Raw genomic sequence first — 16,773 nt, forward strand, 5'->3', positions numbered from 1 at the left:
ATGAAGAAAAAACCTTAATTAGCGGTATATAAATTTTGTACATATTGCAGACGATTTTGTCAAACTTTGCTACTATTAAAATAATTTTTGCATAGTGAGATGGATTTATAATTCGCACCTATAACGAGATGGTTTTATAATAAAAAAAATATACTATTTTTTTCTGTCTGCTTTATATAGAATTTTATTTTTATTCGCAATTTTATATTCTCTTAAATATTCGCGGCAGTAAGATCTTCGGAACAGCTTTGCAAGTGTATACGTAAAAATAGTATCATTATGCGCACATATTAGCCGACATTTTGTGAAAGTATCGGATAAAACATGTTTTAAACACGCCAACAGCTTTCTATACCGAAAAATGTGTCGCCAATAATAAGAAAAACGGTAATTATAATCTTTTGCGACTTTGTGAAACAATCATTTCTACATCGTTGAACCGTAATTTGGAAATGCTTCTTACATTTTTAGCATAATTCCCTAAAAATTCAGAGTGTTCTCTTGCAAGATTATTCAACCGAATACGATAACTCACTTTTTTGAAGGCGTGCGAAAATTAATCTTACAATTAAGAAACTGAATGTAGAATAGTTTTTACGAATTCATCATTAAGAGAAATAAATTATTCTGCCTATACAACAGCTCTTAACAACCGTTCAATTCGTCCGGAATATTCTGTTACGTTAGAACACGAGGAATACTGTTTATCTTTTGCTTCCTATATGCCTCACATGCGCCCTACGAATGTCTCCCGAACCGCGCCGTCCTTCACCGCGACGCGTGTCCTGAAAACAATAGAAACTCGAGCTATAGTAGCTATACGCGAGGGAAGTTTGTTCCGTGCAGCTCTCTCGCGCGAGCGTGCATTTAATACGCGACGCGAAAAGCTCGTCGCCGTCGTCGCTCGGTCGCGGTTGCGGGAAGTGTCGACGAGTGTTACACGCGAGAAGTCGATTTCCGTGTTTTCGACGGGATACGCAGCCTGCTTAAAAATGGAAACAACGCACGACGTGGAGCCGGATTTCTCGAGCGCGAAGACGCTGCATTTCCGCGAACCGATAGACAAGATCGACGAGGATCCCTCGACACGCCTGAACATCTTCGATACTGTTTACAGAGCAACGACCGGAATGGCAATTAAAGGGTAAGATTTCATGTAAGATATCGTCTGGCTTGTCAGAGAAATTAGAGAAATACTGGAAAATCACTCGGCGAAACTCAAGGAGTTTTATGAACTTTTTGTAAAAACAATTATTAACCTTCACACACACACACACACACACATTGGTCGCAGTATATTTACTAGATAAAACATTAAAAAAGTGTCAAATAAAGTTTATTTTTTAAGTTATTATATTTAAAGTTATAAGGTTATATATAGTTTTTAACGTGCCGTCAACCTCTTTATTGTAGGTTATATGACACTTCTCTCAAAAAATACTTTCTCTTCGATTAAGGTTATATTTAAGAAAATTGTAAGGTTATATTTGAGAAATAGATAAAATTTTATCCATATGTATTTCCTCTAATTTGTAGAGAGTTTGAAAATAAGAAAGCGGAGAGCAAAATATTTTCTTCTCAAACAATTTTGTCCTTTAGTTACATAAAAACATGCTATATAGCAGCAACTGATATTGACTAATTATTTATAGCAAATTTTAATTGTTACATACGAAAAATGGAAGATATATAATTTATTTCTTTTTGCGTTTCAAAGGGTAAAATTGGCTGATTTTAATATAAATCAAGAAAAGAATTGATTATTACATTTTTGCGCTAATTATATTTTATTTTCTTAGGGCCGGTTGTTCCAACCTGTTGGTAAGATAACTAATAGTTAAATCATATGTCTATCTTTGTCTAATGTAAAGGATAAACAAAGACATGTATGCGATTTAACTATTAGTTAGTTTACCAACAGGTTGGAACAATCGGGGTTAATTATGCAGTATAGGGGAGGCACCTCCGATGACCTTGACCTTGACATATGTTGTCAAGGTCACCGTCCTGAGTGACCTTCAGAAAGTTTTAGCCGGCGCTCGTTTTTTATTAAAAAGTTATTAACAAAAAAAAATTGGCGACCTCACCGATTTCAATGACTTTGATATATGTTGTCAAGGTCATGACCACGAGTGACCTTCAGAAGGTTTTAGCCGTCGCTCGCTATTCGTTAAAAAGTTATTAACAAAAAAAGTTTGGAAACTATAGCATATATAGGTGCATATATAGGTTAGTTGACGCGCTTTAAACACTTAAATACTTTTAAAGCGCGTCACTAACCTACATAGGTACGATTTACTGCTTTAAATGTTGTGTTTTGGTAAAGCAGCGATTTTTTCGCAAAACAAAGTATTCTCTGCTTTAACAAAAAAATTTCAATTTATCAACAATTTACTGCTTTAAATGTTGTGTTTTGGTAAAGCAGCGACTTCCTCGCAAAATAAAGTATTCTCTGCTTTAAAGAAAAACGTAATATTAGTCGTTTATGCCTCTCAGTACTAAAATAACTGCTATATTTTCAAAACTTTTTTTGTTTATAACTTTTTAATAAAAAACGAGCGACGGTTAAAACCTTTTGAAGGTCACTCAGGAGGGTGACTTTGACAACATATGTCAAGGTCAAGGTCATCGGAGGTGCCCCCCCTATACTGCATAATTACCCAATCGGGCCTTAATCTATCAAAATCACACAATTTTATTCTTTTTAGAACGTAAAAATTTGACAAAAAATAACCAATTAATTATACATTTTTTCGATTATAATAAAATAAATTTTTTTCTCCAAATGTCAAATTTAATATACGATAATAACCAATTAATTGAAATTAATTTGAAATGCAGATAACAAAATTTTCGACTTACATTTATTTTGTAATATTTCATGTGACGACGAAATATTTCAAGTGTCACAAAATACAAGCTATAATTGCCATTCTCGGTACGGGATAGCTTACCGTTGTTTATATGTATACATGCATGCGGTTACCTCGAAGTCACTGCGCAATGAGACTCACGATCAGGTACCTACATCATATTAACAATTCGATTGTGTCACGTAGAAAAGTGCAATGGAGAATCATTCGATGACAATGAAGCAATTTTCACGGTAATATATCATATGATAGTAAATCATCTTTCACTATAATTAACTTTATAAGAAACGTCTCAATGTTTTCAGCTGAGTTTATTAAATTTCTAGAGATTCGACGAAACGAATAAATGCAAATGAAGGCCGTATTCTCCATTGTGTTTAGTAATTACGAGTGTGTTTTATGAAACGTTTTATGAAATGAGTTGGTAAAATTTACATGCTATATGATGGATACTTAAAGCGTCGGCGAATAATGTTACGTCATCGTAAATTACATTCGTAAACGTAAAACCGGTGTGCTGTTCATCGACGAGAAAAAAATTTCAACAAAGTTTCAACAAAATCTTGTCTTCCGAGTGTCGAATATCGACATTAATCATTCGATTTGACGACTCGTTCATATAAATCTATTCTTAATGGTACAATTGAAAGGCGATGTCCATGTGAAAAAACAAATCAAATATGCAGAATAATGAAGAAACTCCATATGTCTCCGTCACATTGTTTTCCCCTTTTTCAGTTATATCATTAATAACAAACCGTTCTATGTGTAAGATGAAAAACTGAAAAGTTTTCACTGGAAAACTACCAACGACTCTGATTAACCGGATTCCGAGATATCGATTGTTAGCGACGAGAAAGTTAATATAGATAACTGAGTTATATTAATAGAATTTTATATCTATGTCAGTAATCATGATATTTTGTTAAAATGTCAAAACTAACTATACCAACGTAATAGACACCTATCGTCAGCGTGGATCTTCAATCTTACGACTCCGTAAAATACGCAACAGCTACAACGACGTCACTGTTATATTATCGATAGTAGATTGTCAAACGCATTCTAAAATTAATCACGTACGTGACGGCTGGAGCCTAGAGATTTCGTTGCGAAAGAATGTGATGGGCCCAACAGACCTGACATAGCGAGTTTGAAGAATATCACGACACCTCTCTCTCTTTTGATGGAGTTATTCAACCTTTTACGGTTCGGTTACGACTACAATTTATCTCATTAACATCGCCGCGAGCGTTTTCACATAACGGTGCACTAGCGCCGGTCTCGATCCCGATGCAAGGCACTTCATCGCGCAACCAATTTACAGCCGAAGCTGCATATCGTTAGTTAGTATTGCACTTATCTTTCGGCGTCCTATACTGTTAATTCCAAATTTATTGACACGTTAATATTTTACTCTCGATATATGCAAGCTTCTCGAGAAGAGCGAAAGAGAATTAATTCAAATAATTCAAAAATAAATGCAAAATATAGAATATAATCTTTTTATGATGCTTATGAAAAAATTTTAAATGACCGTCGGATGTGCGTGCATGCAGGATGCATAATATCTAATACACTGGATCAGGAAATTTACATTTGTATGTATAATTTATAATATCGATCGCGTATTGCGCGGATAGAACGTGATCATATCTTTATTATACTTAATTTATATGCCAAAAAAATCTTACACGTGCCGATTTGTAATTCAAGCGGAATGTAATTCTATTATAATAGTATAGAATTCTAAGAAGTTCTTCCTGAAGAACCACTCAATCATGGACCTTCGAACTATCTTCATCTAATTTCAGGCATAGGCATCAGGTACCACTTAAGATCGATGAATCGATCGGCCCTGCCTCACAAACATGATCTCTTCTTAGTTTGCGATCGCATCTTCGTTTCGATCATAATATTATGCTCGTCTATCAACGATCACAAAGCTCATGTAAAAACTCTTTTGAAACTCTTTAAACGTCTATCTCATTTTAAATGCAACAGGTTAAGCAAAATAAAATTAATGAAATAAAATAAGGCGTATAAAATTAAATTTTATGAAATATGACTGAGTCGACGTAAAATTTTTATCGTTAAACTCATCGACATATTATTGCTTTTTATTAAAAAAAAAAAAAAAAGATTTCGTAATTTTGATAAGATATTTAACGTAGGTTAAAATGTACCTTAAGTCCGGTCTTATTAAAGTAATGTCGATGAATATTCATGAAGTTACTTCGGTTGAATTCTACCGGTGTTCACGGACGCTACGATTATATGGCTCCAACGCAAATTACGATTTGCGTAAGCTATACTGTGATCGATGATAGCGAGGTCGACTTCACCAAAATGTAGCCTTGCAAAGAACGGATAAAACGACGAAAAGGCATCAGCTGGCAGACGTCGTAAATATATTCAAAAGTGTACAGTTTGTTGATGAAAACCAGCTCTCGGTAAAAACCAACACGATAACCATCAGCGATCTCGTCAAGAATCATTCTTTATTTAGCATCCACTTTCTTCTTATTTTATCATCAAAAATCGCGCTCTAGAAAGTGGAATTTCTAAATATCATTGCAGATGAAATATCGCATTCCAAAAGTTTCAGTTCTCACGTTTTTTGATAATCGAATTAGATATCAGGAATATTCTTAAAAAAATATGTCTCAGTTTTTATCTAACTTGCCGTTTACATTATAAATTTGTGGAAATATAGAAAATTTGTATAATATTACCCCATTATTTTAAAGTTGAATATACAAGAATTTTTTTTACGTACTAATTCCTTTTTGCTAAACAATAAGTTTCGTAGAAGAAAGAAATGTCATACACATTAACATGAAAATTATTATATACAATTTATATATCCAATCAGTATAAATTCAATAAAACCAAAAATATATTTTTGCAGAATTTTAATTTTTTCTTTTAAATTTCCTATATTTGATCAAAAATTATGATGACTTCTAATTCTGACAAATATTTCAACATGAAAGAAATTGTTGAACTTTTTATTATATTTCATTTTCTTGTAAATATTATTTGACAATTCATAATGTAAAAATAATGTCTCATATGCAATGATCAAACAGTTTGACAAGCTCGAATATTAAGAAATTAAGATACGATCATTTAACGCGAAAGGAAAAATGAGACGTGTATAATTTTGTTGTGCGCATAAAAGACATATATTTTCTTATGCTGCATATGTATATAGATAAGTCCTTCGATCTACGATAGCGCTGTCATTATGATAATTTAAAGAGTATAGGATTATGTTGCGAGACATACATGACGATGGAGAACGCGAAACTACTTTCACCAGTCGTTAATCGGCGACAAACCTTTTTGCCACTGTTCGGTCGATTAAAGCAACTTAGAAAGTTAACAGCAGCATCGATCGAACGCGCGAATTGCCATAGTTTTGTCCCAGCATAAATAATTCGTTCTCGCACTTTACTCCATTACCGCACTTAGCGTGAAATATTCTAATTGTGAGTCATTAACAGTTCTTTTTTTGTCTAATATACAGACCGATGACGTAAGATACTAATTAAATCACGATGAGTGGGTCCATATTCTTGCTTCTGTTTGACATTACATTTAACACTATAAACGTGACCGCGTGATTTAGAGTTTTGTTTGTTCGAAATGACTGTAGTTCCAAATTTAAACGTGAGACAAAAGAAAGAGCCAAAGTAAGAGCTGTTGTTTTCCCCCGCAATGACAAAATATTTTCTTCGCTGTATTGTCTTCGCTTACGTTGAGAAACAAGGTTTGGGTACTCTGAAACTAACTGTCATGTCCCGGAAGCAAGAATAACTCCGAATAACTCTAATTTTGTTGCGCAACGTCACTTGTGATTATCATGCGTGCATGCATTCGGTTTGCTCTTTGCGGATGTATACGGAGACGCCAAGCATTTTTCATGGCATTCGAGCAATATCCGAGGCAAAATTTAGAACGTGTAACATTAAAAGAGTGATTTGTTTAAAATTCGTGAAAGGTATGATAATAGTATCATTTTGAAAAAACCTGAGTTCAGATATAATTTCTAGATATAAAAAAAGTGATCAGATAATATTAAAATAAAGTAGGAACATAAAAAAAGTCAACGTAGAATCATATAATTAACTGTTAATATTTTACATATAAACTACAAATTTACATTAAACACCGTTTAATTACATTGATCTATACTCTCACTAAATTTCATAGTTGATCGTTTAAGTATTGCACGCTCCGCTAATTATTTCGAACCCTAATTATTCTTCGCGGAAATTCTAATAACGAAATGTTAATAAATCGTAGCGGATCGTGTTATCATGCTGGTTAACGGTCATAAGACGGTCATGTGACTTCAATTTTCTCAACAAAGAAAATATTTACAGATGGTCTTCGATAAAACCGCCGCTGCACATTACCTGAACCTAACGGTAAAATAAGACCGATAAACATTGGACCGCACTGTGGTAGCGCGCCACTCCTAGTCGACTGCTGCATACGTGAGATTATTTGCATCTTGCACGTATGTATATGCAATATGCATCCTTCGCGTATCCTGCGTATATAATTGACCTGATCCGATTTAATGTGTATTAGGTCAGATCCTTATTTGCGTGAGAGAACTAGACAAATCGTTATTAAAGTCTAAAAACGTGTTAAAGATTGACAATCTCAATTTCCGTTTAAAATATCTTATCAGAACTTTCCCTTTTTTACTTATAAGTATTAAAAACGCTTCGAGTGTACACATAAAATATGCTCGTGATATAAAATCACAAACAAAATAAAAAGAGAGAGAGAGAGAGAGACTGTCAAAGCCTAAGCACAGCAAGTACGTGCGTAAATATTTAGTAATGCCTCATTAAGAAATACTGCACGTGAAAGTCAAGCGTATAATCTATAAAATATGACTGCGTAACGGTGAAGTTATTTATTTACGTAAAATATTTTTATTTTGAAAACAGCTCTCGTCCACAATTTGTGCAATATACGAGTAATTTGAATATATGCAAATTATAATGACCAATGAACTTTCAAAAAATCCCGAAGATTTTTGGTACAGTAATGATTATTATTATAATATATTTCGCGAATCAAGATGAGTATATTCATACCTTAATATCAGAATATCGGCACCAAGTACTTATAACTGTTTACAACACGGTATATCCAATCGCATTTTAGCAAACATATAAAAATGATTTAAGCACTGAATTCTACGACGTGTTATTTATGACCTCGCGGCCGGTTTATGATTATCGAATAGGCATAAGTTATGAGAGTCTGCCGATTTTAATAAAATACTATTATGTCTCATTTGTAACCACAATTCTCAGATTCCAATCACTTATGATAAGCGATGATTTCTGCGAATGCTAAGATTTTGATGAGATAGAAAAAATAGTTATATTGGACCAGCAGCTAAAGTCTGTCACTCGGCGGCTCAATAAATAAAATGTTAATTCCTTCTAGTCGCAAACAAGTCCATTTGCATTGATCTAATTTGAGAGAAATGGAACTCGAACGGCCGTATCAGAACATCGTTAAAGTTTGACTTACTTCCAAGCTATGTAGCAGCTTGTAAACCGGTAGGCAATATGAATACGATATCTTAGTCATTGGATTTTTCTCGGATTTTTACGAGTGCACCGAGACAAGTCAAATGCATATTTTTGCCGCGGTCAGTCTAATCGGTTATCATTAATAAACTGGTTCGCGCGCACCGACGATTGCCAAGTGGAATGAGATGACATGGAACACTGACCGGTTGACTCTGTTTTACAAATAGAAGCTGCTCGAGACGTACTATAGGCGATCGGTGTCGCCGCTCGGTTGTATTAGGAAGAGCGACCATTAACGACTCTTCGATATCGTTTGATAACGCGTGTGCGGCGACTGGCCGCCGCGACATTTGCATATCTGTTACGACGGCGCGACGTGTACATCACCGCCGGATTGCCTCGGGAGTCGCAAATCTCCGACTATAGAGAAACGTACCTACGCTTTATAATCGAAATCGGTTATAACTGTATTCCAAGTGTCACGCCGAGTATATTTTCATATCTGATTGGGCGACGGGTAGTGTGTCCACTCACCGACCGAAGCTTGATTATCGCGCGAATGGCGATGCAGGAAACCGGATATACCGTGGAAATAAAGGGCGTGCTCGCGGCGATTATCCTCGCCATCGTGTAGTATATTTGCCGTATCAAGTGTACCTCGTATAGAAGAAATACCAGAAATCCATTGCGATTATTTGGACCGTTTCGCAATCATAGTCTCGAGACTATAGATTCTTAATAGGTACCTATATAATCACATACATGCTTTAAAGTAAATGTTATTTTATATTTATATTTGAAAAAAACTTGCTTCATATTTATATTTTCTATCTTGCTGTCTCTCTTTCTCTCCAAACAAAACATTATGAAATGTATTCACTCACTACAAGATTCGTTAATCATTTTGCTTTTCAATGAAATATTAACAAGCGTATGTGTGATTTTAGGAAGAAGATTGATATTTTTTATTTTAACGAGTAGGAATTAAACAAAAACTTAGAAAACCTGTATTTCGAAGACGAGAATAATAATCCAGCAAATTAATTTTTCGAATTAATGTCCTACTTTTCAAACCTCGGGATGAGTTTATCGGGACCTAATTTTGTTCAGATTTTTTAAACGTGTATTCGCATTCCAATCGTTTAACTAATGTTAACAAGTATGCCAATAATGTTTCTTGTACATACGATCTGCGTCCCAAATCGAAGCCTACCTGACATATCGATCTTTTAATGTCACGCGCTAACGGTATTTCGTATCTCCCTGTTTGAAGCGCTATCGCACTTGCGGGGATAGAAGTATTTTTATTCAAAAATATCGCGTAAAACAAGAAATATATTATCCGTCAGCTCCAGGAGGCTTATACTTAATTATTGCAGATTGATTATTTGTAAGTCTGTATCGGCAAAAAGCGATCGAGAAATCTTTATATATAACCGCGTGTATTTATTTATTCTCTTATTAACTGATAAATATTTCATTCTCTCGTTAAGTCAAACAGTTTATTTTGCCACGCTATATCGTTTCGCGCGTATCTCTTGCAAAATAAAGTACTGCGGCACTCGAAGTTACGTGTAGGCAATAATTCAAAAAAGTTGCAAAAATCTAAGCCTACATTAATCCTGTCCGCAGCGCGAAGATCACGACAGCATCTGGAACGGATGTTCCATGTTCTCGAGAATATCGACGCGGCGCGATCTATCAACTTTTTCCCTTCAACGTCGTCATTGTAAGGCGTCGTCAACCGAATAATCAATGGAATTTTCTTAATTAATATCGGCACACTTCCACACACTACCGTTCACTGACTTTATTCCAGCTCGACTTTCATCTCTCGCAGACGTTTCTTTGCCGCAACTGCATATTCTGCTCGACGACAACGATGGCAACACGAAGAATGTAATAATGGTCCTCAATTGGATCCAATCTATTATTTTTTTTAAATGCTTACAGAAATTATATACGTTGTTCGCTTTTTCTCTCTTTAAATGCTTTATAAAACTAATCGATAGGCCAATACGCCAAACGCCAATTGACGGAAATAATCGTGTATCGAGGCATTTTGAACTTTGCCTCGAACGAAGTAGTTTCGATATCAGTAATTAAAGTTCGATATACGAACAGGCAGTTATAATATTAAAATAACGTACGTATAACGTTGAATTGAGTCATATTTCAATCCGAGAACAAAATTTCGTAACGTTTATTTAATTAATACTCGGTCGAGTCATGCTCTTCGCTTGAACGAAGTGCATGTGTGTTTTATTCGTAATGAACGAACACAAAGACACGTGCAGAAACGATGACAAATTGCAAAAGCATTCCTCGACGATCGTAAAGGTTTCTACGAGGTTTCTACTGCACGCCGTGTAACCTGATTAGCATTCGCCCTTGGTCATTACCCTTAATAAAGCTTGTACCGACTGTACTCGTAACACTCGTAAAGAAACTTTTGCCATGTGGAAACGAAAGAAGGTGAAGGATGAACAGATCATCAACCGCGATCAAGCGCATCGATTGTTTCCCTTTGAAGCAACATGCAGCTATTGACGTTTATATAAACTTACGTACAGTCTACGTACGATAATTCTAAAAATGTTTTGTTTGAAAAGTAAATTAAGACAACGAAAATTAAACAAAAATTAAAGTTATTATTAGTATGACATATAACACGCAAATTGTAATAGAAAAACTAAGTACATAATATTAATTGAGTTCCATGTATATTATGCAATTTAAGCGACACTCCTTAACACTAACAAAGTTTATTTATTTATTCTCTCTCTCTCTCTCTCTCTCTCTCTCTCTCTCTCTCTCTCTCTCTTTATTTGCAAGGTGAGAAAAGTTATCCTTCAAATTCGAAGCCATAAATCGTTCATTACGTCCTTGCAATCAACGATTGCACGCGCGACTTATGTATACGTAAGTTCAAGCCCTACTAACTGAGTTCTGAAAAGCGAGATTTCCGTCCTTGTTCAGAATGTTCAGAATGCGCAATTGAAGAGTTTCAAGGTTGTTTCTGTATAACGGAGAACTACTTACTATACTTACGTATAGTACTGAGAAGTTCGTTGAGCCAAGTTTCCCAAACTCGACCAAATTCAGTAACACTATACTATTCATAAACTCATTTGCTGGTCATTAAACCAGTCATTAAACTTAACCTTCAACAAATGTTTTTTTAATCCCATCATATTTAAGGAGCGTTGCATGGCCATTGTCAATGATTATTCGTAACATTAATTATAATTTTCTTTGCAAATTTCGCAGCTCAACAGCATATATTTTCGCGACGATTATCAATATAACTTTAGCAATTTCACTTATTTAATATTTTATCAGAATAAAAAAATAAATAAGTGCATTTTTCTCGAATCAAAATCAATCAAACTTATCGCGTAAACTGAAGAATTATATCTTGATATCCTTGTCTAATTTAATATACTTGTGATGAATTTATGTACAATATTTAATTGATATTTTTAATATGACATTTAAGGAAATAAAGATTGAATAATCGGTATACTTTGCCAAATATTCCGAGACAAGTTACGTACGTACAATTGTAGACGGAAACGTAGAATTCTTGGAACGTTCAAAATAAATTACATTGTTAACAGTTCTTGCAATATCACGACATTTACAAATGACCACAATTCTGCACTTACCATAACAGATTTCTCAAAGTGCTCATTTGTGACATGCGTCAGATTCGTCGTGACGTTTCTTACCGACAAATCGAAATCGTCAAGCGCACTAATGAGGAAGTATCCCCTTGTTATTCAAATCGACTGAATTAGTAATATCCAGAGCTTAAACTCAGACTTTAAGATCTACATTTTCTTTCACGCTTTCTTATTATTCTATATCTTTTATTTTAATTGATGCATGGATTTGCTCGTTATCGTATTTGATCGTTAAGCTTACGTAGTACAAGTTACCTCCGTAATTCGTAATAATACAAAAGATATTATTTAAAAAATATTTACAAGACACATAATTACAGAGAAAACGAAAGAGAAGAAAGAGAAAGGGAGAGAGAGAGAGAGAGAGAGAGAGAGAGAGAGAGAGAAGGAAAAAAACGAAAAAAAAATAAAATTTTTTTACATGAGATTTTTCTCTTCGAAAATGTCTTATAGTGTATACTGCGAAAATTTCTTCAAACGTGCCTTTCATTATATGATCTCAAAGATACAAATCCAAAAAATGGTCTGTCTTACCCAAAATCATACCTTCTTTGTGTCTCTATATGCTTTTTCTTTTGGGCTGCGAAATAATGGACACCCTGAGTACATTTTCCTCAGATTTTCATGGTAATTCGACCATACTGGGGAAATATTCTCGCAAGGGAAACGCGGGAACTTGCATGCGAGAGAGAGAGACAGAGTGAGGGAAAGAGAGGACGCGGCATGGAGGGAGAGGACGTTTAAATACAAGCAGAAGCGCGCGCGCTACTTCAGTCCGACGCTAACAGTCCAAACTGATTGGTATCTGGATCACGGAGGAAGGCAACAACCTCCCTCTACGATCTCTTCTTTTCTCTTCGATTTTCTTCGGAAAAGGATCGTCGAATAGATAACGGAAAAATCGCGAGAAGAACGAGGAAAACGTAGCGTGGCCACGAGAAATTTCCGGTTGACGTCCCGGAAACGATCGCGGCTCTCCCGGCTAAATTAAAAGTCGGGACGAAAGGAAGAGATACGGGGCGGAAAGAAAGAGTGTGTAGTTATGTGCTAGTGAGAATCGAGAAAGAACGTACCTCAACCAGGCATAGAGAACTCGAGTCGCGATGACCAACAGCATGAAGCAAACAGTTATTAAGTGAGTTACCGCAACAATTATCAGATACAGCAATAACTATCCTTTACGAGAGTATATTTATTCCTCGTACCTCGTACATTTTTTTCGCTCTAAATGCAACTATCTCTAGTTTCAAACTAACATGATGAAATTTTCACGACGCAGTGACATGGAAAACTATTCTACTAACGATGTTACAGTTAAAGAAATTGAATGCAGATAAATGCTGTTTTCGTAGAGATTAACTTCTTCATAGAAAATGATGATAGAAAAATGATTTTTATGAGATATCGCTTCGCATTATTTGCTGAATTGTACAATTTATATCGACATTTAAAATGCAATTTATCATTTAACAGAAAAGATAAAACAATATTAATAGTATTATATGAATAACAATAGTTGAAGTTGCAAAAACTTTTGGCTGTTCTGCAGAATAGATAAAGCTTTTGCAACAATTGTCGTTGCGTGATATTCATGTACTTTTTACTGCATACTAGACACTACAGACGCGCGCTTCGCGCGCGCTATTTAGCTTTAACATTATGCTATTACTATTAGACTATTAACCCCATGATACACACAACTGTCAAAATATACAATGACAGCTGCAAATGAAGTAAGCGCAGCAAGAGAACCAATCGGCATCGCGGAAAAGTGACAACAATACCTATGACATGCCCTTTTTAGAAGAGGATTGATTCGTTTACTGCATATTTATGTCTTTTGACTGCATATTGAACCATTTATTGCATATTTATGTTTCTTTCACTACATATTGATTTGTTTACGTATATCTATAAATTCTTGAAACAATTTATAATTTTTGTTTCACAAAATAAATCTTTATTTTTTAAGTGATTACAAGGTTTTTCATGAATTAAATTTGAAGCGCAAGTAGATAACAAAAAGTTCCTTCTTATTATATTCGAGATGAACTTTGTCCCTTTTTTTTACGCAAACTTCCAGCGGGGATGACTTTTTAACTTTTATCTATAAATGGAAAACTTTTATATACATTTACATAGACAAGACACGTGTCTGGCAGTCGTAAACGGCTGACGCGCTACTCATACCGGAACACCTTTTGCGATCTTTTTTTCCTTTTATCATTATGTATTAGTAAAGTTTTATCATGGACTACGTGCCCGTGGCTTATGCAACGTTGTTAAAAACTGGTCGTTCAATGAAACTTGGTGAAATAAATGGGAATGGAAGAGTATTTCATAAGAGATGAAAGCGTTCTTAAGCCCCGATAACGAATCGCGATTATTATGCAAATTATATTATTGATCGATATCGCGGGGATTCTCTCTTATCGTTAGGTGTGTGTTTCACCCTTCTGTAGTACAATCCTTTCTAAAAAAAGGCATGTTAAATCGATACTCGCATCTCTCGAAGTCTTCTCGAAAGTCTCGAATTGCTTTGTTGGCTCCTTTCCGCGATGCTGATTGATTCTGTTGCTGCGCTAACTTCGTGAGCGGCTGTCATAGCATATTTTGACACAGTTGTGTGTAATATTAAAGCTAAATAGCGCGCGCAAAGCGCGCGTCTGTGATGTCTAGTGTCTTAAATAAGAAAGGAAAACAATTTCATGAAAAATATAGCGATACTCTTGTGTAAAATACATATATTACGCTCACAGACATTGACACAGTTTCATATCGAATGTGATCTAAATCCGAGCTTCAATTTTATTTATCCAATATGCAAATCGATTCGATATAAAATTAGTCTAAACGTCCAGTTCAAACGTATCGCTAAGTTCAATTTAAGGGTATTGATGCTATACAGTGTACAATACAGATACTCGCAGACGAATCGTTTTCACGTTGCTCCGACCATATCATGATGATTATGTAAGACATTGTTTTGCAATTAAGTACAAGCTTTGCGATGTGTAAATGTGGCTGACACGAGATCTGTCGACACTCACATCTCGCTCTACTCTAATTTGTTATCATGATTTATAGATCAAGATACCAACGTATTATCCATATTTCATATCTTTTTGTAAGATAGTTCTACAATTCTTGTTTTTTTAGTAATCTATGAAATTGATTAGAGATAGCGTAGTTAGAATTTCTATTATACGAATACCGTTTATTTGAACGTTCGATTATCCAAACATGTCATTTAGAAAATGAAAGTAAACATTCGAGTTGAGACTTGAGACTAGCAGCTCAGAATAATTGGAAAAATAGAATCGACGATGATAAAGGCTGTTAAGTTATTGCGTTGTGTTACATTTGTAACTACTGAATAAATGAACTTTCTTTAAGACGTACTCGTCCGATTATCTGAACATCTTTTCGCTCGATTATATAGCTTGAATAATAAATTCTACTGTATATATTAATTTGATATCATTTATTACGTTTAATAAATCAGATATTGCAATTAATATGAGTTAAAAAGCAATGAGTTATTGTCAAATCAAGGCAATCACTCAAGAATCATGATAATATTTTAATCAATCTAATTAGTTTTATAAGCATTAAATTCATAAATTATAATAAAATCGATGCAAACACGCAGTTATATAATAAATTACTTTTGCTTTCGAGCTAAATTACACGTCCCATCTTACTAAATAAATTTCTAGTAGGCTGGCATCCGCATCGGATCTGGAGCATCATAACGTTTATCGGTTACCGTGGAAAATCGCGATATCGACACGAACGAGTCTATTAAGGTTGCGGTTCAGCTATATGCAAATGAAAGAACGTGACATTTTAGCGCAACGAGAAATCTCGCGATTTCAATGCACGCGCAGGGACAGCCAGTGATAAAACGTACCAGGCGTTGATGTTACGCTGAGAACCGGCCGGCCATTGCGCCGCGCACAGACAAAAAAGAGCGGTCGAGTTGTAAAAAAAATCCTCTTCTTCGAAAAAGTATCAGCCTTAGCGGGATTCAGTTACGTTAATAAATATTCATATAATTATGTATCATATGCTATTTTCCTCGACAATCTTGACCTTGCGCTTGACTGTAACAGATATGTCATAAAACTCAGTAAAATTATTCCTTAACAAGTTGTGGCGTAAGGGTGTGCCCGGTGTGCCTCGTGTGGAAAGAGACCGTGTTTATCGCACGAGCATACAGAAAAACGCCCTGACTCGTAAAATTAAAATCGCGTAACAAACTGCAACTTTTATTTGCGGGCACAAAAACTTTTTTTATGATTCGCGCGCAGTTACAATTTGCACGTAGCACGTGGCGAATGAACTTATGTTTAACTTTAACATTGTAGTCATCAAATGCAATTATACATCATAATGCATCATCATATCCTCATCTTTACGATAATCATGTTTGACGTGTACTCTTGAGCGCTGTTTTAGCAATCTTTAACTCTGCAGTCGTCTACGTATAAAGCACAGTTGGCAGTTCAAATTACAGTCATGCTACACTACATAATAACACTAACGTAATCTACTCATTAGTCATTTATTTGAAAGAAAAAAAAAGAAAAAAAAACAGAAAATTGTACTATAATTTACATGCAATTATATATGTATAATTAAAAT

The 16,773-nt window shown here is 34.9% G+C and overlaps 2 protein-coding genes across 4 annotated transcripts in view; one reads left to right on the top strand and one right to left on the bottom strand.

The window, feature by feature from the left end:
- The window catches only part of Pde9 (phosphodiesterase 9), a 187,151-nt gene that overhangs the window by 153,717 nt on the left and 16,661 nt on the right, over window positions 1–16,773 (bottom strand). The gene's annotated exons all lie outside the window — the stretch shown is intronic.
- The window catches only part of Nep2 (M13 family metallopeptidase neprilysin 2), a 32,250-nt gene continuing 16,385 nt past the window's right edge, over window positions 909–16,773 (top strand). Inside the window, exon 1 of one of the 3 annotated variants that reach the window (XM_077405976.1) lies at window positions 909–1,144. In XM_077405976.1, the coding sequence (XP_077262102.1) occupies window positions 993–1,144 (152 nt within the window). In that variant the 5' untranslated portion in view covers window positions 909–992. Of the gene's footprint in view, window positions 1,145–12,884; window positions 13,262–16,773 lie in introns of those variants that run through there. The other 2 variants (XM_077405975.1, XM_077405977.1) reach the window with 2 other exon arrangements.

Source organism: Temnothorax americanus, unplaced genomic scaffold, assembly GCF_048541705.1.
Source record: "Temnothorax americanus isolate GAGA-0224 unplaced genomic scaffold, ASM4854170v1 Scaffold20, whole genome shotgun sequence".
NCBI classification, from domain to species: Eukaryota; Metazoa; Arthropoda; class Insecta; order Hymenoptera; family Formicidae; genus Temnothorax; species Temnothorax americanus.